The sequence below is a fragment of the Ananas comosus genome, linkage group 11 (assembly GCF_001540865.1).
Source record: "Ananas comosus cultivar F153 linkage group 11, ASM154086v1, whole genome shotgun sequence".
NCBI lineage: Eukaryota > Viridiplantae > Streptophyta > Magnoliopsida > Poales > Bromeliaceae > Ananas > Ananas comosus.
The window spans coordinates 5083714-5105635 of NC_033631.1; the positions used below are offsets into that span (position 1 = coordinate 5083714).

The 21922-nt window shown below is 38.5% G+C and overlaps 1 protein-coding gene across 1 annotated transcript; it reads right to left on the minus strand.

Annotated features, from left to right (window-relative positions):
* On the minus strand, window positions 555-20358 carry LOC109717691 (sec-independent protein translocase protein TATC, chloroplastic). Its single transcript, XM_020243563.1, has 4 exons — window positions 19918-20358; window positions 2685-2977; window positions 1769-2059; window positions 555-801 (listed from the first exon to the last, which is right to left on the minus strand). The coding sequence occupies exons 1-4, from the start codon at window positions 20177-20179 to the stop codon at window positions 592-594; spliced, it is 1056 nt and encodes a 351-aa protein (XP_020099152.1). The 5' UTR covers window positions 20180-20358; the 3' UTR covers window positions 555-591.

Sequence of the window (21922 nt, forward strand, 5' to 3'; positions counted from 1 at the left end):
GATCAGACTAACTGATCTGGTTAGGGTAAATTGCACTAGTTCCTGAACATCTAGTCAAGCAAATTTTGCTTTGGTCCTCAAAAAGTGTTAAGAAATTAAGAGCAAGACTACAGCCTCTGTACGGTGCAATACTACATTGGTGCGCAACGAATCTAGTATCTCTTCATCTATCTCACTCGTCCGGTCCAGCTGTTCCGATTTATGTAGAACTTGCAACTCAATCGGTGATGCGGATCCGAATATGAGATTGGATCACGCATCAGAACTTTAAAATGTATTAAAAACTGATTAGCGAGTGAAGATAGATTGGATCATGCATGCAGCTCTCCCAATTTATAAAGTGCAATACTCGCGGGTCGGGCTTGCCAGTATTAAATGCATCAGTAGTTTACCAATAATATAATCAGCCTGGGATCAGGAACTTGCAAATATATTAGAAACCACAACGAACAGCTTGATTGGCCTCCCATCCTACTGTATAGAAGAAAATACACTACATTGCACATGGTATCTGCAGCAGGTGGGAATAGAGTGAACCAGCTCCTCGCGTATACATGCTTACATATGTTACACTAGTCCACTATAAAGAATCTAACGTCCGATGAGTTTTACCAACCATGCGCCGCCTAAATAGAGTCCTAATAGCGGCCCAGCCAACAGCATCTGGGTCAGGGGATCGGTCGACGGCGTAAGCACTGCAGCGGCAACAACTGCACCGACAACAACGTATCTCCAGATCGAGAGCATTTGGTCTCCGGACACCAAACCAACTTGTCCCAATAATAGCTGTATGACAGGAACCTGCAAACAAAAATTACAGAGAAGGGATAAATCCTGAGTTAAGATCACACAGACATAATATTTGTAACAATGTATTATGTCCTTCCGATCGTTAGACAGCATTAAGTTTTCAACTATGTACGAAGTTTTGAACCACCAAATTGTCCTTATATATCCGGCAAGCATCTAATAACAACCAGCCAAAAATACTCACATATTGTAATAGCCCAACCTACTAGAACTAGCAAGCAACATACTGGGCCCAAACCACCGGCCCAAACTGCAGAAGCCCAAGCTAATACTAGAGAAGCCCAAGCTAATACTAGAATACTTAGACCTTGTAAAAACACAGACATAAGAATGGTTTTTATCCACTATGGGAGGGTGTTACACATATGCCTAGGGTGTTGAAGGGCTAGGCTAGCCTGTGTTGCTCAGCACATTCCCAGTTTCCAATCCCATTTATAATAAAAAGTAAACCTAGATAATATTTTGAACCAGGCAGCAGTCGGATTTCTGAACGATAAGTGATCTGAAAGATAAATGGTTAAGGGGTGCCAAGCCTGAATTAATCAATCCTAAAGTTCAGCAGAGACCAAAAGAGGTTTAATTCGCAAGGTGTTTCGAAACCATCTAGGCTGGGGTGGGCCTGAGCCGAAATGCTTGGATATGGGGCAATTGGGACTGGATCTGTCCAACCCATTAAGACACCCGTGCATACAAACTATCAAATTCAAGTATTCTGACGACAAATTATTTGAAAAGAAAACCTTCAAATAACTGAAGCTTTATTTACAAAATGACTAGAAATAGAAACTATTCGACATGTATCACTTTCCAATGTGAATTTGGCAAAAAGGAATATAATGACACCGTACTCTCGGCTTTATTTGGTAAACATAGTGCACTGTTAAACTTTAATTCGGAGGCTGAGAATTCAAATTGAAAATCAAGATTTCACAGCTAATTACATGCCATAAATAATTACCTGGAAAGCTAGTCCGGTGCTGAACATAAGCACGAGTACAAACTCAAAGTACTGATCTATCGACCACAGCGACTCCACCGCTCCCTCCGCATAGTTGACAAAGAAGCCCAACGCAGCTGGAGTTAGAACTGAATAGGAGAAGACAATACCAGCATAGAATAGTACCGAAGAGCCCAAGACTATAGGACCCAGGAATCTCCTCTCATCTTTCGTTAGACCGGGTAGTACAAAGGCTATGATCTCATATAGAAGTACAGGGCTTCCCAGAAGCAATCCACAATATCCAGATACCTACAAGGCATCAAAACATTTGTTACTATCATCTTGAACAGAAAAACACAAGCAAAAGATATCAAGCAGGGAGAAATATAGAGAAACAGGGAAGAGAAAAACACATGTTTAACTTACACAGAAATTTAAAATACATGATGAGAGCTAAACTGGTAGCAATCTCTTCTTTATCGGAGATGCGAACCGGTGAGGTAAGAACCTTAAATTTCCTTTATTGATGAAATTAATTGACGAAAACTAAAAGAAGGGCTTAGCATCTTATTTATAAGCATCTAAAAACCCTAATTTGAGTAGGAATACTAATATAATACAAATCAAAGTAAACAAATAATAATAATCCTAGAGAAAGAAGAAATTAAAATAGAATTCCTAATTTTAATACGATTACTGATCATAACAAAGCCTTTCTAATTCTGATTCCAAGTTGTCGATTCTTAGCTACTTTTCTCATAATTTCCATCAATCAAACTACAGAAGGAAAGAGATAGTAAACTAACAAGAGATATTTAGGGACAAACAAGTAATTCAGTACAAAAAAGAAGTGAAAAACGTGAACTTGAAGGGAAAACAAAATGGCTGTCCTGCTAGGAAATTAGAGGTGTATGACCAATTTGTTCATGTTTACCTTGAGAGTTGTAAAGAAGAACTCCCCAGGAGATAGTTGCAAAAAGCGAACTCCCTGAGCACTAACAGGTGCTTCAAGAAGTTTAACCAGCTCCTTCGAAAAAGCAAAGCATCCTAGGATTGCAGCTCCGACAGCCAAAACAGAGACGAATATCCTCTCGCGAAGCTCTTCCAAATGGTCAAAGACACTCATCTCTTTATCATCAGGAAGTAGCTCTTTGCTCGGATAAAGGAAATTATATAGAGGGCTTTGTCCATCATCCTGTTTGGCACTTTCTATTGAATCTTGATCAGCTGCAGGACAAATTATCAGTGAGCACGATTAGCAAGCATCTCACATTTGTTTGCATCACAATACAGCATAAGCAAAATATACAATCTCAGAAGACCTTCAAATATAATCCATCAACTGCCAATTTTTTTAGCATTATGATGTACCATAATACCACATACAACATATTAACTACTAAGTTTCAGCATTATAAAGTACCATATCATCAAATGTAAGTTGCTCAGCTACATAGCATTTATCATGAGTATTACATCACAATTTTGCAATTCATGTCTCACATTTCACAAAATATTAAAAATTAGACTACGAAGATGTGCCTGACAGAACCTATACGCTGTCCTCTTGATGATTTTATTTCTACCTCTCTTCAAAGCCAAAACTCTATCATTCTGCCTGTGGCATGGTTTAAACTTTAAAGGAATACAATGTATGCTAAACTCTCCAATTACTACATTCTGATATAATGCACCCATTATTCAAAAAAATCGACTATCAATATGATTTTGTTGGCTTCACTAGACTAACAACCCGCGCTTCGCAATGCATAATTTATATACTTGTATAATAATTATTTCTATGATTCAACTTTAAATTTTTTTTAAATTAAAAATTATCAAAAGAGAATATATATATATAGATGGTTAAAATATACTATTTAGATATTAAATAGCCTAAAAATCAATTATACAGAAAAAAAAAAAATTATTCTAAGTTATATAATATGCATAATTATTTAAATACTATAAATTACACTTATCAAAATAGGTTTTCATTTTTAAAAAATAAAAAGTATATGGAAACCACGTAAATTATAGGTAATATTGAAACTAGACCTCAACTTGAACTTTTTTATTAACACCTTCTTAATTTTTTAATTTTTTTAACTGAAGTTTTTAGTTTTTTTTATTAAAAATTTAATATCCTATCATATTTGTTGATAGTTTTCTTTGCTAGACATAAATTAAAATTTTTTAGGGTTAATTGCATATAGCACCCTGTAAATATATCGAATAGCAAATATATTCCTACAAAGTTCGAATTTTTACTTTTGTCCCTACAAAAGTCCACTGATATTCATATTTGCCCCTCCAATTTGTTACCGCTAAAGTACTGTTTATTTTTTAACAGCAATTAAGTGAAATGATGTCATTTTTGTACTTACAAATATATCCCTCCAAACGCTCCATTATGCAGAAATGTCCTCCACAAAAAGTATTTTTCCAATGATATAAGAGGGGTAAAAAGGTCAATTTAATTGATTCACTAACTAGGGTTAACTATTTTACTCATGGTTAACTATATTTTTCTAATAGATCCTAACAGCTAAAGTTGATGCAGGACAGATTAGGAAAACCCTAATCTATCTTGCAAGTGATGAGTCCAAAATTAATTTAAAACCAAATTTAAAATTTTCTAAAAATTTTAGATTAATTTTCAGATTTTTTTTCGAATTTTATTTTAAAGATTTCAATGAATTTTAAATTAATTTTCGTAATTAAAAAAAGGAAAAAAAATCAAAAGTAGTAAGACTCTAATAAAATATTTCAATAATTTTTTTTTGTAGTAATTTTTTTTAAAAAAAATAGCTAATAATAAAGAAAAACAAATTTAGCAGAAAGATAAGAAAGAAATAAATGAAAAAGAAAAGATGAGGAAGGAGAAGGTAGAACCTTTTAGGAAAAAGAATTTTGTCGACGCACACGACAAGAGAGAGGAAAGGAAGAAGATACCACGACCGCAGTCAAATCATAAACATCAAACTAATTTTCATAACTCGTCCCCCAAATTACAAATTATAGGCTATATTTATAACCTTCCAACCGTAATCCTAATATAATTCAAATCCCAAGATTTTAGGGATATTTTTCTAATTCGAGTATATCTAAAAATCTAAACCATATCCTTAATTTTTAGGGATTTATTCCATATGATAAATCCTAAAAATCTTCACAAAAACGACTAAAACAAATTAAGAAGTAAAATAATTCCGAAAATTAGAAAAAAGTTTAAAACCTAAATGAATCAATCCTATCCGCACCCGATTCTACATCATTCGCTTCCGCTGTGCAGGATCTCGTCCTCGAGATACCTGTTGAAGCTAGAAGATATTTTGGATATGGCCCAAGAATTCCATCACCTGTAGCAAAGTCAACTCGACGTAGAAGCAAGTTTTTGCCCACCTTCTTCAACTTCACAATATTAGTTAATTTACAAGGCATGAATTTCAATTTTGATCCGGCACTGTAGTACATTGAACTAGTGTTAAAATAGTAAGTGGAGCTGCTCTCGATGCTTTGAGAGTGTACCGGCGTTTAACTTAAATGTTTTAAGTGCCTGGATGAGCTCCTGACACTAAAACCTAGAAATCTCAAGTTTGAGTGTTGAGTACCAGTACCTGAGTGTGGTACCGGAACCTTAGAGGGTTGCCAGATGCGTAGCTCTCGGGTTTGAGAAGCTGGAGCTGAGACGGTACTGCATCGCGCGGGTACCGGTACCCTATATTAAACCCAGCTGCGCAGAGCTCGGGTTTTAGTTGTTTAATTGCCGGGTACCGGTACCTCAACCCGAGTACCGGTACTCAATGCAACAGAGTAAGTAGGTAAAGGGGTTTTTGGTCATTTTGCAGCCATGTTTATTTAAAAGTCCAAACTGACCTCTGCTGGGTTCTTTGTACTGAGGCTTGGAGGAAAACAGGGTAAGCTCCCTTCTTTCTCTCCCTAGATTCTATTTCCATTTTTGAGTGGAAATTTATGGATTTAAGCTCTTTTCTTTTCTTCTCCTTATGCTAGCTGATTTGGAGGATCTTGGAGGAGCGGTAGAAGTGAGGAAGAGAGGGTTTTGAGAGTAGATCAAAAACCCTAACTCAGGAAGTAACTGAGTTGGAGCTTTGAAAGGTTAGCTACCTAACTTTTCACTACTATAGATGTTATTGGTAGTAGTATTGGAGTTACTTTGGGATAGTTCACAACTGAGGTTGTGGAACTTAATTTGGATGTTGTTAACTCTCTTTTAGGTTGGAATTTCAGTGCCCAACCTGAGGTGGAGTGTAGATTAAGCCTTCCTCTATACAGGGTATGATTCTACCTATATCAAGTGAAGTTTGAGAAGGTGTGTAGGATGTTGTGTAAAGCTCCTAACTAATCCTAATTGGTTATTAGGGTGCTTAGAGGCTTGGGAGAATCATCGCTCAAGTGATCGGACAGGAGTCGACAAGTATTCGGTGGGTTGACATCACCGAAATAGATGAATTCCCCCTATGTTCTTGTTATGGTTATGATACTTGGAATCATACATATTTATGCTAGTAGCATTATAAATGAGATGTTGGATTGCTTAGATGTATTTACATCCTGGAATAAAGTTATATCTCTATAAAGTAGAGAGTTGTATGCATTGAACTTATGTAACATGCATTATATGATGGTTAGCATACTTGTATAGACAAGTTAAAGTTGACATATATTTGGTAGAATTAGCATGAATTTCATGTTATTAGTTATATTCTAGTTGATAACTAGCATTTGATATTGGACTTGGATCCCGACCTATGGGTCGGTAGAGTACATTCCATATTTGAGACATGACGATTGAGAGCTTTGTATTGTGGATTATACTTGCTTGCCATTGTGCTCATTAGTACATGCTTGTGAGGATCGCTCCCCACAAACCGGCACTCTGGAGTTGGCCTACGCGACATCATGCTCGCCCGTGCGGGGCTGCTTGCCGAAATGGATTGCCGTGGGGAGTGCATACTACCACGGGGCCATTAGGCGCGACGCAAGCTGGACTACCTTTGGGTAGGTCCTTGTAAATTGAGTAGTGATATTAAAATGTCTTAATAAAGAGGTCATTACTAGATAGTGCACAATCATAGAAATGACATAACATGCTTACTCATTTAGAGTAGTTCATCTACCTGCTGCATACTATTAGTTGCATTGGAGGCATAGTAGTTCTAATGTTCACTAGTTGTTTACTATTCATATCATGTTATAGTTATACATGTTTACTACTTATGTCTCATGAACCTAGTGGTGTAACTCGCTAAGGTCGACGGTTTACCCACTGGAAACTATTGACTAATAGTTCTCTTGCCCTATTTGTTGTTGTTGTATTTACAGAGCCATCCACAGCGGGAGAGGCTAGGGACCGCGGCAAGGGAGTCGCGTCTAGCTAGGCATAGCTCGGAGTCCCGCTAGGTGATCACCTCTCTTTTTGGAGTGAGCTGGAGAGGGTTATGTACTTTTGTATAGAGACCACCACATATATATAGTTGGTTGTCTGGGACTGAGATTTATGAACTTTTTGGGAGTTGTATATGTACTTTTATGCTTTTCTTCTATTAACTTTTGAATGTAGCATGTCTTATGCTCTTATATCCTACTAGTGGTTACCACTTGGCTTGATATTTCTAGCGTGCTTTGTAGACGCATTGTATACTCTGGGTATACAGCGGGTCTGTAGCGTACCGGGAAGGCTTCCGCTAGACCTCGGGCGTGACAGTCACAGTCGAACAAATAAGTATTTTCATATCCATCGTGCTTCACTTTGTGATCATACATCCATGGCCTTCCAAGTAGTATATGTGCGACTTTCATAGGTAGAACATCACACGATACTTGTTGAATTAACTTACCAATTGAATATACCACTAGGCATTGCCGAGTGACTTTCAAATTTTGGTTATTCACCCATGCCAACTTGTAAGGTTTAAGATGCAGTGTGGTCTTCAGTTTCAGTTTGTCAACGGCTTCTTCAAAAATAATGTCAGCACAACTTCCAGAGTCTATAATCATTGAACAAACTTGTCCATTACAAAGAACTCGAGTTTGAAAGATGGTATGGCGTTTCCACTCCTTATCGTCTTTTGTTGCGTGGGTTGAGAGCTGTTGCGTGGGTTGAGAGCATCGGCCTAATAACTCCGCAATGTTCAAGCTTTTCATCATATTCGGGCTCGTGCACTTCAATATCATCATCATCATATGGTACGGCGCATAAATTTTCAAAATCATCATGTGTTTGAGCCATAGCTAAGTTGCGCTGTGGACATTGGTGAGCATAGTGCCCGGCCTTGTCGCACTTGAAACACCTGCCTTCTTTTTTCTTTGGTGCCTCAAAGGTTGATGCCTTAGGAAATGCCTGGGAAGTGGATATTGGTTGCTTCATCTTTTCGGACGCGGTGTAGTGGCGCTCAGATCTTGACTCAGGATTGCGTAGAAAGTTAGGCCACGTCGGTGAAACACGCGCATTTTGCTCCTCCACAATCTGGTGTGCAACTTGAACTGCATCAGCAAGGGAGAGGAATCGACTGGAGGCTAACTTTTCAGCAATATTAGAATGGAGGCCCTGCCGATACATGGTAATCAACAAATCCTCACTCCATGGAAATTCTGATCGTGCTGCCAGATAGTAGAAGCGTGAAGTGTACTCCTCGACTGTCATGCTACCTTGAGTTAACTTGGTAAACTGGAATTGAACGCGCTGCCTATAATCAATTGGTACAAATTGACGTGTCATAGCTCTTTTCATATCCTCCCACGTACGAATAGCCATATAAGGATGTTGTTGTTCTCGTGTCCACAAGATACGTGCTGTACCACGAAGTTTTGATTCTACGATCATAATTTTTTGATCTTCCGCAGGCTGGTACCAACGAAAATATACCTCTAGGCTGTAAACCCAGCCTAAAAATATTTCAGGGTCCATGTCACCATGAAACTCCTCCACATGAAACTTGATACCTCTTTGATTTTCTGTAGCTTTGGTATGAGATGTAGTGGTTTGAGTTTGTGGCGGGGTATTTTGAAAAGATTGAGGAATAACAGGAGGTAAGGGCAGGACGGAAGTTGCGGATGTTAGAGAGAAGTCCGCAGGCGGTGGAGATTTAGAATGAATGAGTTTTCAAGGAGCTGTTTGATTTTCGCTAATTGTTGGTTAGTTGATTGCAAGTTAGTTTCTAACTTTTCAAAACGAGTGTTAGTAGAAGGTTTAAATTCTTCAATCATTGAACTAAGTTCTGCATTTGTCGGCATTTTGAAAATTAATTTATCGATCAACTTTTGCTCTGATACCAAAACTGATGCAGGATAGATTAGGAAAACACTAATCTATCTTGCAAGTGATGAGCCCAAAATCAATTTAAAACCAAATTTAGGATTTTCTAAACATTTTAGATTTATTTTCAGATTTTTTTAAAAAAATTTTTAAAAGATTTCAATGAATTTTAAATTAATTTTCGTAATTAAAAAAAAGAAAAAAATTCAAAAGTAGTACGTACGACTCTAAGAAAAGATTTCGATAATTTTTTTTTTAGTAATTTTTTAAAAAAAATATAGCTAATAATAAAGAAAAGCAAATTTAGAAGAAAGATAAGAAGGAAATAGACGAAAGAGAAAAGATGAGGAAGGAGAAGGTAGAACCTTTTAGGAAGAAGAATTTTGTCGGCGCACACGACAAGGGAGAGGAAAGGAAGAAGATACCACGACCGCAGTCAAATCATAAACATCAAACTAATTTTCATAACTCATCCCCCAAATTACAAATTATAGGCTATATTTATAACCTTCCAACCGTAATCCTAATATAATTCAAATTCCAAGATTTTAGGGATATTTTCCTAATTTGAGTATATCTAAAAATTCTAAACCATATCCCTAATTTTTAGGGATTTATTCCATATGATAAATCCTAAAAATCTTCACAAAAACGACTAAAACAAATTAACAAGTAAAATAATTCCGAAAATTAGAAAAATGTTTAAAACCTAAACGAATCAATCCTATCCGCACCCGATTTTGCATCAGAAGTATATTTGAAAACGGTAAGACTTTTGTAGGGATAAAAAAAAGGTTGAACTTTGTCGGGATACCTGCTATTCGATATGTTTGCATGGAGCTGTATGCAATTAACCCAATTTTTTAATTACAATAAGTTAAAGTTGAGGGATAAATTTAAATTGGAGAATAGTTTCAGGGGTCTGCAGTTCTAATAACAAGAGAATCTTCATATTATGATTATTTGGAACGGGTCCACGACTTCACTTGTAGACCATTTATTTTTTCCCCAAAATATTCGCCTCTTTAAAAAAAATATAAATCTCTAAATGCTTCAAATAAATAGATGGTTAAGATTGAATACTGAAATGAATAATATATATATATATATATATATATATATAGTTTAATGCTCTAAGATGAGGTGGTACATTATGCCCAAGTAACAATTTCTCTCTAACCTCTACTATTTTTTTGTTGGGATAAGAGTAATTACTGCCTGAATTTATTCCACCGTGTCATTCATAAGATGTCCAAATAATTTGCTTATGCTAAAACGAATATCTAATGATTAGTAATTTAAAATAAAATATAATATTATGTATGTAATATACAATATTTAAATATTTTATTGTACTATTGAAATTTATATTTTATATATATTTTAGAGTCGGTCCACGGTGTACTTGGTGCATCCAATATTTTTATTGGATAAGTTGCAAGTTCCCATTGGTTTTGACTTTAATTGTTGACGTGGCTCTCTAAAATATCGAAAAGCCTCGAACTTAGTGTATTGTTATAGATTCCGTGTCTGACCTCTAACACGACAAATATTCTAAATATAGCCATGCAAGCAAACTATTTCCTAACATAGCCTTTACCTCACTTAGTAGGATAGAGAAATTGAAATTTGTTTCTGAAAGCAAGAATAATCTTTAGAATCGTCAATTGCAATTCAAGGAACGTGATAAAGTAGGATCAAATCAAATGTAATATCTGAAATTGTAAAGAAAACTCGAATTTTGAATTTTTAAAATTCAATACATATATATATGTATATATGTATATATATGTGGTTATAATGGTGGATCGCGGAGAGGATAGGTTTCGTCGCAAATCGGCGACCAAATCTGACAAAACAAAATTGTAAATTCGATGCCCCAATCGTGCTGAACGCGCTAGCACGATCCGATCGAAAATCCGACGGACGGATCTCCGGGAATCGCATAATGTTCGCTGAGGGGTCGGGCAAAACGAAAAATCTGCGAAAAGCCCAATATTTTATGTACCGTTCTGCGCGATTTCAAATGTCGAGGTGTGTATGCGCGAAACACTCGCGCTGTGAGGGACTTAGGGCAAAAATGTTCAGCTCAGGAGGACTAAATTGCATTTTTGGCCAACATATATAAATATTGCAACTAGGGTTCCATGCAAACCCTAACTCTAGTTGCCCTAGCTCCCTCCAGCTGCGCCCTAGCCGTCACCAGCACCCCCTGCCCTAGCCGCGCCCACACCCCCGGCAAGCGACTCCGGTCGTCGGAAGAAGGCGGACATTGCCTCTCCTCCACCATACTCTCCACCGAGCTGCCATTACTTGGCCGTGGACCTCAAGGAATAACTATACGCATCGGGCCCCTCTTCCCTGGCCGCAACCCTGCCTCCGGCGCCGTCCCCACCGGCCCCCACCGTCCGCACGCGCCGCCTGGGCGATCCGCGGCTTGGCTCGAGCTGTCCCGTCGCCCCGAAGCTCCACCGGCCGTCGCCCTAGCTCCCTCCGGCCGCCCAGACTAAGCTCAGGCCGAGGCTTGATCGCACAGCCTCCTGCGCGCCGCCGCCGTTCACGGTCGACCGCGCCGCCCTTCCTCGGCCTCCGACGACCGGTCGCCGTGGCCCCAGAGCTCCCTCGGCCGCCGCTACCTCTCTGAACCGAGCCGAGCCGAGCCGCACGGGCTCCTCCCGCTCCTTCACGCCACCGGCCGCCTCCCGCCCCCGGCCAGCGCGTGCCCGGGCCTCCTCCGGCCGGCGCAACCTTCCCCTGCAGGCGCGCCCACCGTCCGACCGCCGTTGGCCAACCGTGCCCCACCTTGCTCCGGTAAGCTTAATTCAGCTTTTCTGCACACTGTTTCGAGTTCGGATCACTGTTCCGGCGATCCAAGGGCACCCCGACACTCCCGGAAATAAGCACGACGATCCATGATCCGTGCCGATCATCGTGCTCACCTCCTTTGGGGTCAGCGAAGCCTCGGCTTGCGTGTAAGACACTGTTTAGGCACTGTGCACGTTGTTCGCTGAATTTCGCGTCGCTCCCGCGCTCTCCACAGTGGACGGCCATGCTCCGAATCGTGAGCACAACCTCCGGCACGTCGAGACCTGTCAGCAGGTGTCTCGGTCAAGCTCCATAAAACCCCGAAAATCACATAAAATGATGTGATTTTATGTAGTCGAAGGGGCTTATGTGCAAATTTACGTTTCGTGGTTGCTGTGGGCAGCGTGTGCGGGCAGTGCGTGACCTCTGGACTAGTTGTCCAAGGTCCCAGGCCTTTCGAAAAGCGGATGTCGATTTCCAGTGCGTTTTTCGGCGAAATCCGCCGACAGAACGTGATTTCAGTTCGAAATTCTTCCGACGGTGCCTCACAGAAAATTATATGGTCGCTGAGCCTTGTTGGCTGGTTACTCGCATCGTTTCGAGAGTTCAGAAACGACGGGTGAGCAACGGTGGGTTCCGGTGTCGAAATTGACACTTCCGAAAACCCGGATCAGAACGATTATCCAACAATAATCGTTTCGATGTGAGGAGATGTGTTTACTACCAGGTCACACAAATTACTGTGTTTAGTGGCAACGGGTGACTCGTGGCGTGAGTCAATATGTTCCGGAACAGTTCGTGGGTCCCGGCGGAGTCCTGGTGCGATTTTCAAGACTTCCGGCGAGTTACGGCAATCAGTTTTGGAAAACCGATTCCCGTGGGTTTACAGGAAGGATTGTGAGTTAGCGGTTCTTATTCGTGGGGTGGATTCTAATCGGGTGGACCCCTCATAGGTCCGGTTGATATCCTTCCGCAGTCGGGAGACCAGTGCTACGTACGTACAGGTGGGTACTTCGACGCGCAGTCGGTACAGTGGTGCACGCTCGATGACATCCTCTCTATCATTTCTCTTTTATTACCTTGCATACTATGTGTTGAGCCTAGCACCCACATTATAACATTTTGCTCTATTTGGTTTCTTTACATACTCAGCATCATGATTTAGAAGTAGAGTGGCTTTGTGTTCTTATGTGAGATCTGCGACCTAGTCGATCGGTTCCTTGTATCTCGTATTATGACCTTTTCGGTCGGTTCATTGCATCTAGCATTATGACCTACTTGGTCGGTTGGACTACTTGGTGACCTATACGGTCGGTATACCCTAAAGGGTAGGATTGTCGGCTAGTTGCCGACGGTTGGCTATTGAGCATATCAGCATCGATCGCCACTACTCGTTCGCATTTCATGAACACCAACGGTCTGATCCACCGCGGCCAAGTGTTCTTTTCCGGAAAAGCGGTTAGACATGCCAACCTGTGAGCCCAGCGGCCTAGGCTGGGTTATATGCAGGTAGAGTGGCAGTGACACAAGCCTGAGGTCTACGGACCGATATGGCAGGTTTCAGATTGGGTATTGTTGGACTTATCGTCCGGTTGATGCATACATACAGTAGCGGTAGTTATTCATATATACATCTCGTTTCTTTATTTATCGTTACTACTATATTACCTTTATCCATACCTCTATTTATTCTCCTTGACTAGTGAGTACCCCTCTTCGCATAGAAAGCCAAATCTTGAAGATTCTATCTGATTCTTGCACTTTTCCAAGCCAACTCGACCGTATACAGTATTTTTGATTCGCCTTCCTTTGCTATTGAATCTAGTGCTGTTTTCAGGTGCTCCAATTTAGACTGACACTAACGATGAAATAGACGAGAATAACAGTGAACCTGCCACAAGATGAGGGCCCTAGGCGAGACATACAAAAACCCGATCCCACTGGTCCGGTCTTGATCCCAGGAACTTCCCGACCAGGCACGAGCTTCTTTTGTTCACGCTGTCGAATGCAGAAAGACTTGTTGGAAATCGCCGGTTGGCTTGGTCCAACCAAGAAAGGCACCTCGTCGGCTTGCGGTACCCACTGGGAGGGGAGACATGTGTACATGTTCTCACCCCCCACCCCCCTTTCAGATGACGTCACGGATCCGAGTCGGACGGTTCGTGAGATGCACATCTTAGTGATCGATAGATCCATCAGCCCGTCGCTTTGGTTAAATTCTCAAACTCGTCTTTTAATAATTGACTTAGTAATTATGGTTCAGTAGTTTGCTTAAATTGGACAAAAATGATTCCGTGGTTATAATAAAGGATTTATAGCTTCCTCTTGAGATGAAAACGTTTTCTACCCCTCGTGATAGTGCGTTTTTCAAAAAAAAAGGTTTCCGTGTGGGAAACGATTTTTAAAAAGGTTTTCTTGGTTTTCATGACTTAGTGTTTCAAAATAAGTTTTTGGGTAGGAAATATTTTAAACTAATAGATGTGGATATGTGAATATCTGTGCTAAAATGAATGGTGAATGTGAATGGTGAATGTATATAAATGTTCATACTGTTGTGGTTGTACCTTGTACTTGTGCGACGCCTTGCAAATACAGGGGAGACTCTGTCCGTGTGAACAGTGGACTCCCTATATTTCTAGGGGATTTGGCATACCTTTGGATCAAGGTTTTCAAAAAAAACTTGGGCACTTCCGCATTGGTTTTAAATCATAAAAGGACCCGGAGGCGTGACATCAAACCACTAGCTCCAATGGGTCACAGACAAGATCACAATATGACGCCCCACTTCCCAGGAGGTCACCCATCCTAGGACTGCTCTAGCCACGCTTAACTCTCTTAACCTTTTGGACCTAGCCACCGCTCAAAATGCTATAGTCGGGTTAAGAGGTTTAGCCCTATTATATCATATATATAGGACTACCTGGGGTCTCACACACAAGATGGAAATTGCACTAATTTCCACAACCCAAATGTCAAATCCACAAACAATAGACAGCGAATTTTTGGGAATTTTTCTTCTGTTCGATAGTGATTAGGAGAAAGCTTTTGAGTGTGAGAGAGGAAAATTTTCATCATTCCACTTTTTCTCACTAAGGTGGTAACTGCACAAAGTACAATGTAGTTTCTCAACCAATCAAGGAAACAACCCATTAACTTAATACGTCGGGTTGGATTTGCCTATCATAGGCAACTCAAAACCCGATTCAAACACTAACAACTTCTTTCTCATCTAATGTGGAGAGAGACCTATATCTGGGTCTAATTTGTTATTGGGATAAAACACAGTACACAATTAAGTTTGTTGTATTTAGCAAGATTTGACAACTCTTCTTTCTCTTTCATCAATACCAATTCCTTGATATTTCCAAGAATGATATACCATGAAGATGAAGGAAGACTTGTTGGAACGCTTGAACATATGAGGAGATACTAGTTAATCTAAAAGCATAAAAAATGCCCCTTGATGTAGCACATTTGCGTTTTACTATCCCACAATTCAAAATATAGCAAAGCTACCCTGTGACTTTGCTCTATTTTATACAAAACCAATAGTTAAGGTGGCAAAATGTCACATTCTGAAATCACAGGATAGTAAAATACACTATTTGCCAACTTGTCATTTGCATTTTATTATCTTATGACACTTTACCACCATATTTAATGGTAGCTTTTGGTGTAAAACAAAAAAACCACGAGGTAGCAAAGTGTCACACTTTGAATTACAGGGTAATAAAGTAAAAACGCATTATACCACAAGAGGACCTTTTAAAATAGGAAATTGATACGAATACTCATATTGAATAGATGGGTCAAAAAAGAAATACTGTGGGAACTGTGAAATAGGCGATCCAATTTGTAAAATCAATGACTTCATTATTCATTAGCTATTAGCTACTAACAATTAATGAAATTCACCAGTCTTCTAGCTGAAAAATTCTTAACAATTAAAATTAATAGAATCACCAATTTAGTTTAATAAATATGCTAATTTAGTTCATGAAAACCTCTTAAACCAAAAGAATCAAAATTTAAGGGCTATCAATTAAAAAAAAAAAAAAACTATAACTATCGACTTCAAATGCACAGTAATAAATGGACTAGTAGTGCACTCTATTAAATGAATCAACATATTATTCTTTACTTGTTAAAAACAAATGAGTCAAATAAATAAGTCAATGGATTGTTCTCTTCCCACACGATTTATGTGACGCCCTACTTCCCAGGAGTCACCCATCCTAGGACAACACTAACCCTAACACGCTTAATTCTCTTAACCTCTTGCACTTAGCCACCGCACAAAATACTATAGCCGGATTAAGAGTTTTAATCCTATTATATCTCATATATAGAACTACCTGAGGTCTCACATTCTCCTCCCCTTCAAGTTCTGACGTCCTCTTCAGGCTCAGACTTACAAATACCAAGTGATATGAGACTCATGTCACTAGCATTAATCGACCTTGTAAGGGAGCTGCGCTCTACCCACAATAGTCATTAGCATGAGAGCCGCGCTCTCCCAACTGTATCCCTGGCTCAGCCAAGACTCATCTCACACTGCCGGCTGGTAATTGGCTCTGATACCAAATGTGACACCCCACTTCCCAAGAGTCGCCTATTCTAGGACCACTCTTAACCTTAACACGCTTAACTCTTTTAATCTCTTGGATCTAGCCACTGCCCAAAATGCTATAGCTGGGTTAAGAGTTTTAATCCTATTATATCTCATATATAGGACTACTTGGGATCTCACAATTTAACAAACTAGCTAGAAAAGCTAGGGATATAAATAATTATACAAGAGCAATGCAGAACATTTCAAGACCAGCAAGTGCAGATAATAAGGTCTAAAAAAGGTTGAAGGATGAGCTAAAAAGGGGAGTAGTACATCTTAATCCTAACAACGGTATAAGCGTAGTGGTTGGTCAATTTGGCTAGGGAAGAATTCCATTATCAATAAAAAAGGGTTCTTACACTATTCTGCTATGTAAGAGCCTACCCTTGGGCAACCAAATATTTCAGGTAACGACAGATAACCCAAACTATACACCACTTATTGCATTTCAGATAACTTATATATGCAAAGAGGACTGCAATACTAACAAAAACGAAAAATCAAATACAATGATCACACCAGACTAAGGCATGACCCTTCAATTGAGGGTGACAAATTAAACTTTCTTATCATCAAGGAATTCGTTCCACTCGATAACTGCTTAGCCTATTATAACAAAGCGAGAAACTCATCGAGAAGCAACCAATTTGTAGCTTATGTATTAGTTACTTTTGACAAGACATTGAGATGTATTTTTGTTTGAGCCTTTCTTTTATCTTATCTCAATATTCATACAAGCAGTCGCTCATCTCTATNTAGGTGATGGTAGGTGAAATAGTATTTGATCGAAAGGTTATTAATAATCAAGGAGTAGATCCAACGGCTAGAAATCTAAAAGTACCAAGAGGTTGGTGCTTCTAAAAATATTCTAGCTCAATTATATATATATATATATATATATATAAAATTGAGCTTCTATGCTTTTAAAAGTACCAAGTTATTAGTGCTTGTAAGTTTTCGGCCCTTGAATTAAGGGATGTGCGGTTAGAATGATGTGGGCCCCCTAGGGTTGAGTGGGTGGTTGGTTGAATAGTATAATCTAACGGATAAAAATGATCAAAGGCAGAGATTTAACGGTAAAAAAATTACAAGCACCAAGTGCTTGATGCTTTTACAAGCACCATAGCCGGACTCTATATATATATATATAGAGAGAGAGAGAGAGAGAGAGAGAGAGAGAGAGAGAGAGTAGGGCTACTGTGCTATTAGGAGCACAGCAGTTCTTGTGCTCCTAAGTTCTTAACCACCTATCAAATTTGATGAGTGGTTAGGGTGAAAGGGAGAAGAGTAATTGGAGAGAAATTAGGTTTCTCAATTTCTCTTCTCTTTAAATTTCTCTCCAATTTTTCTTCTCCCTAAGTTCTTAACCACCTATCAAATTTGATGAGTGGTTAGGGTGAAAGGGAGAAGAGTAATTGGAGAGAAATTAGATTTCTCAATTTCTCTTCTCTTTAAATATCTTCCTAATTTCTCTTCTCTCTCTAACCCTAACCACCCATCAAAAGTGATGGATGGTTAGGAACTTAGGAGCACAAAGACTGTTGTACTTTTAATAGCACAGTAACCCTACTCTCTCTCTCTCTCTATATATATATATAATCTATTATTTGACAGTTCCTTCCATCTACGTGGCGGTCTTTCCTTCGTCCTCTCTCTTTCCCTTCTCTTGATCTTATCCCCTCCTTTCTCTTCTTCTCCAGATCTTATCCCTTCTTTCTTTTTCCTCTTGATCTTATCCACCCCTCTCTCCTCTCTTATGATGCCTCTCTCTACCCCATCCGATGCCCCTCTCTTACCCCCCCTTTTTCTCCTAATCTTATATCTTCCTGCTCCTCTATCTCTCCTCCTCTTGACCTTATCCATCTGTCTCTTTCCACCTTTGATGTCTCTCTCCCCTCTGATGCCTCTCTCTTTCTCTCTCTCCCGCGCTCCCTCCCTATTCACTCGGCCGCTCTTTCTCTCCACGAAAATTCAACAAGATCCTTGACGCTAGTTAGGTGGGAATGCTAAAATATTTTTTGTTTATTTGCATTTTAGCAATTGTATATACATTTATATTTTATTTACTAATGGTGATCTTCCTTTTTTAGGCAAACTTCAACGGTAAGTTTGATGAGATTAGGAAGAAGTGGGGCGGCGGTATAATGGGATCGAAATCACAATCAAAAACCAAGGCTCGTGACAAACTTCTCGCGAAGGAAGCTGCTCAGAGGATATAAGCTAGATTTTTCTCTTCAAATTTTGGCTGTAATGTTTTCTACTAGTTTGAGGGAGAAATTTTTTTAGTGGCGGTATTGTAGTCGCCTGAATCAGACAAAGTGTTTTTGTTTTTGCTTTGAGGAACTCAAATATGCCATTTTTATTTTTTTTAAGTCTCTTATTTTAAAGTCAAAGGTGATACACTTTGGATTTTTAAGTCTCTTATTTTTTTTCAGTCTCGATCCTTTACATTCAGCCATTAATGAGGCCATAAATGGTATTTTACTCATTTTCCTTTGTATTTTGATGGTGCCTGGTCATGTTTTGATGCTTATGTCTCTGTGTCTTGGTGGTGCGGATCATGTTTTGATGGTTCTTCTCCAATTTTGATCATCTAGGATTTAGTTATATTGTGTAATTATATTTGATAAATTCAATTATCTTGTTTAATAATAATTATATTATTTTTAGTTTTGCTTCAGGCATTTTTTCTCAATTTGATATAATCCACAAATGAATTATCCTTTCTCCATGCTTTGGTCCAGAGATGAAGAACTTTTGTNTCCTTTCTCCATGCTTTGGTCCAGAGATGAAGAACTTTTGTTTTATTTAATATAAATTTTCTCAATTGTACCTTGTATACATATAAAAACAGAGTAATTTTTTTAGAAGATAATCCAAATGCCCAAAAGAGTATTATTTTTTAACAGAGAACGGAGTTTGTCAGCATATCAAATTCAGTGTAAAATGAAACTCTATTTTCTTTTCCAATTGTTGCCAAACAGGCTCTTCTTGCCTACTTTTTTATCATATCAGAAACTCCTCCTCTTCTATTCTAGTAGTCTATCCCCCAATTAAATTTTCCGTTTTTTCCTTTTTCTCCATTTTTTGCAATGATGCAGTTGTTTAGGTTCAAGATTTATCAGATCACTTTTTGCTTTTTTGACACACCTCATATTTACTTTCGCCTTTCACCGGGAACTCACACAAACCAGATATTTTATTTTTCTTTTTTCCTTTTTTCNCAATGATGCAGTTGTTTAGGTTCAAGATTTATCAGATCACTTTTTGCTTTTTTGACACACCTCATATTTACTTTCGCCTTTCACCGGGAACTTACACAAACCAGATATTTTATTTTTCTTTTTCCCTTTTTTCTCCTAATTCCACCATATGGCATACGAACTCTCAAGAAGTACCAGATGGTAAAACGAGAATAGCCAAAAAAAAAAAAAAAAAAAAACAAAACAAAAAGTTTATAGCAATTCTTACTAGGTCTTTCTTCGACAGCGGCGCCAACCCCACCCAACTGCTTCTGCTGCTCCTGCTGCTGCTGCTGCTGCCCTTCTCTGGCGTCGTCCTCGAGAGCGGAGCGGACAAGCCGAACCTTGTGGGACTTCGAGATGGAAAATAAGCCCGGAAAGGGGGCTGCAGTGGGCCGTGGCATGCTGCAGCGGCGGAGTTCGATTGTGGAATCGAGGCGGCGGAAGCAGCCGGCCAGCTGCGGATGGGAGAGCAGAGCCGTGCTCCCCATCTCCCTCTCTTCTCTTTCTCAGAATTGTTCAGTTGAGAATCCCAAGATATTTTCTCTGCCCCTCTCCCGTTTTGCTGCAACCGGGCCCGGCTCTCTTCTTATATTTTGGGTTTCTGAAATTGTGGTGATTCCAAATCCTTTTTGACAATGGGTTCCGCCCCAGAAGGGCTGCATCCAACGGGCCTGGGAATATGATAGTTGGGGACGCGCAAACCATTTTCCCTTTTGAGCACGGAAAAATAGTTTGTCGCTCCGATGGGCTCCGACAGACGCCTCATAGGCAACTTTTTTTATTATAAATTATTCAAACATGTAGGCAATCTGTATATATGAGTCAACGGTTTAAAAATAAATGAAGACAGTGCATGTTTGCTAAATATACTTTTTNGTTGTATAGTGTAGTAACATGTGCGATGCGACAGATAAAAAATTAAAAAATTATTAAAATTATTAATGATATATTTTTTTATAAATTTTTAAATAATTTATATTTAATTTATTATAAATTATTCAAACATGTAGGCAATCTGTATATATGAGTCAACGGTTTAAAAATAAATGAAGACAGTGCATGTTTGCTAAATATACTTTTTCATCATATTTTAGATCAACATTAATAATAAATTAATACAAATATCGTTTAATTTTTTTTTCTAAAAAAAGACCTTAATGAGAATTTTTATAAAAACAAAGAGAAGAGAAAAATGGCATAGATTTGATCGAGCTCAGTTCAAGCAAGAAAGATGGCACCGGTTCGATTCAAGCAAAGAAAAAGAAATTTGGTTTGGTTCAAGCAAAAAAAAGAAGAGAACTTGAGCTAGTTCAGGGCGGAGCTCTTATTTAACAATTATTGATTCGGTTCAGATAAATTAAAAAAGAAATCTAGTTCAAAGATAGAAATATATTGAACAATTGGTTTGGTTCAATATAATGAAGTAAGTTGACCCGTTTAAGCATTATTGGTTCGGTTCAAATAATTGAAAAAGAAATCTGGTTCAAAGATGGAAATATATAGAATAATTGATGCGGTCCAATGAAGCAAGTTGATCAGGTTCGGTTCAAGCACAAACAAAGAAAAATTATATAATTATTTGAAGGACTTGAACTAGTTCAAGGTGGCACCCAATAATCTGGTTTGGTTTAAACAAAGAAAGAGAAATTGGTGGAGCTCACATTTAATTTAACAAAAAAAGAGAATGATGTCATGTGGCAAAGTTTAAGAGAAATAATGTATAGATATAGATAGATATAGATATAAATATAGATATTTATTTTTTTATTTTCTTTCTAATTTTCAAATATCTACACTTTATTTTAAGTTGTTATATTTAGTCTCCCTCAGTCAAGATTTTATTACTATTCCGACCATTTTTTGCAATTTATACCAAAAATACCCATCAAAATGATAGAAATATATTAAAAATTATTTTTTCTATAGAAAAAGTAAGGACAATTTGATTATTTTGCCCTCTCCTTTAATGTCATATCCTTCTAAAGGACAAAATGTAGATTTTTTAAAGTCAGAAAAGAAAAGCGAAAAAGCAAGTATTTGCAAGGAATTTTTATGTAATTTAGCCCTTTTTCTTTGTCCTTTAATTTCAATAATAAAAGATAGGTTTTTTTTGCATTAAAAATCTATTAATCTTGTATTTTTTACAAAGTTTGATCTTTTATTTGTAATTTTATAGATTCGACCCATATTTCTTAAAATAGTAGTAAGAGATAAATAAGTAAAACCTCCTT

Excerpts from the sequence above, each read along its gene's own strand:
- LOC109717691 (XM_020243563.1), bottom strand. The coding sequence starts at position 20,179 with ATGGGGAGCACGGCTCTGCTCTCCCATCCGCAGCTGGCCGGCTGCTTC. Across the intron at positions 2,978-19,917 it reads CGCTGTCGAAGAAAGACCTA|CTGATCAAGATTCAATAGAA; the intron begins GTAAGAATTGCT and ends TTTGTCCTGCAG. Across the intron at positions 2,060-2,684 it reads TCTTCTTTACAACTCTCAAG|GTATCTGGATATTGTGGATT; the intron begins GTAAACATGAAC and ends GATGCCTTGTAG.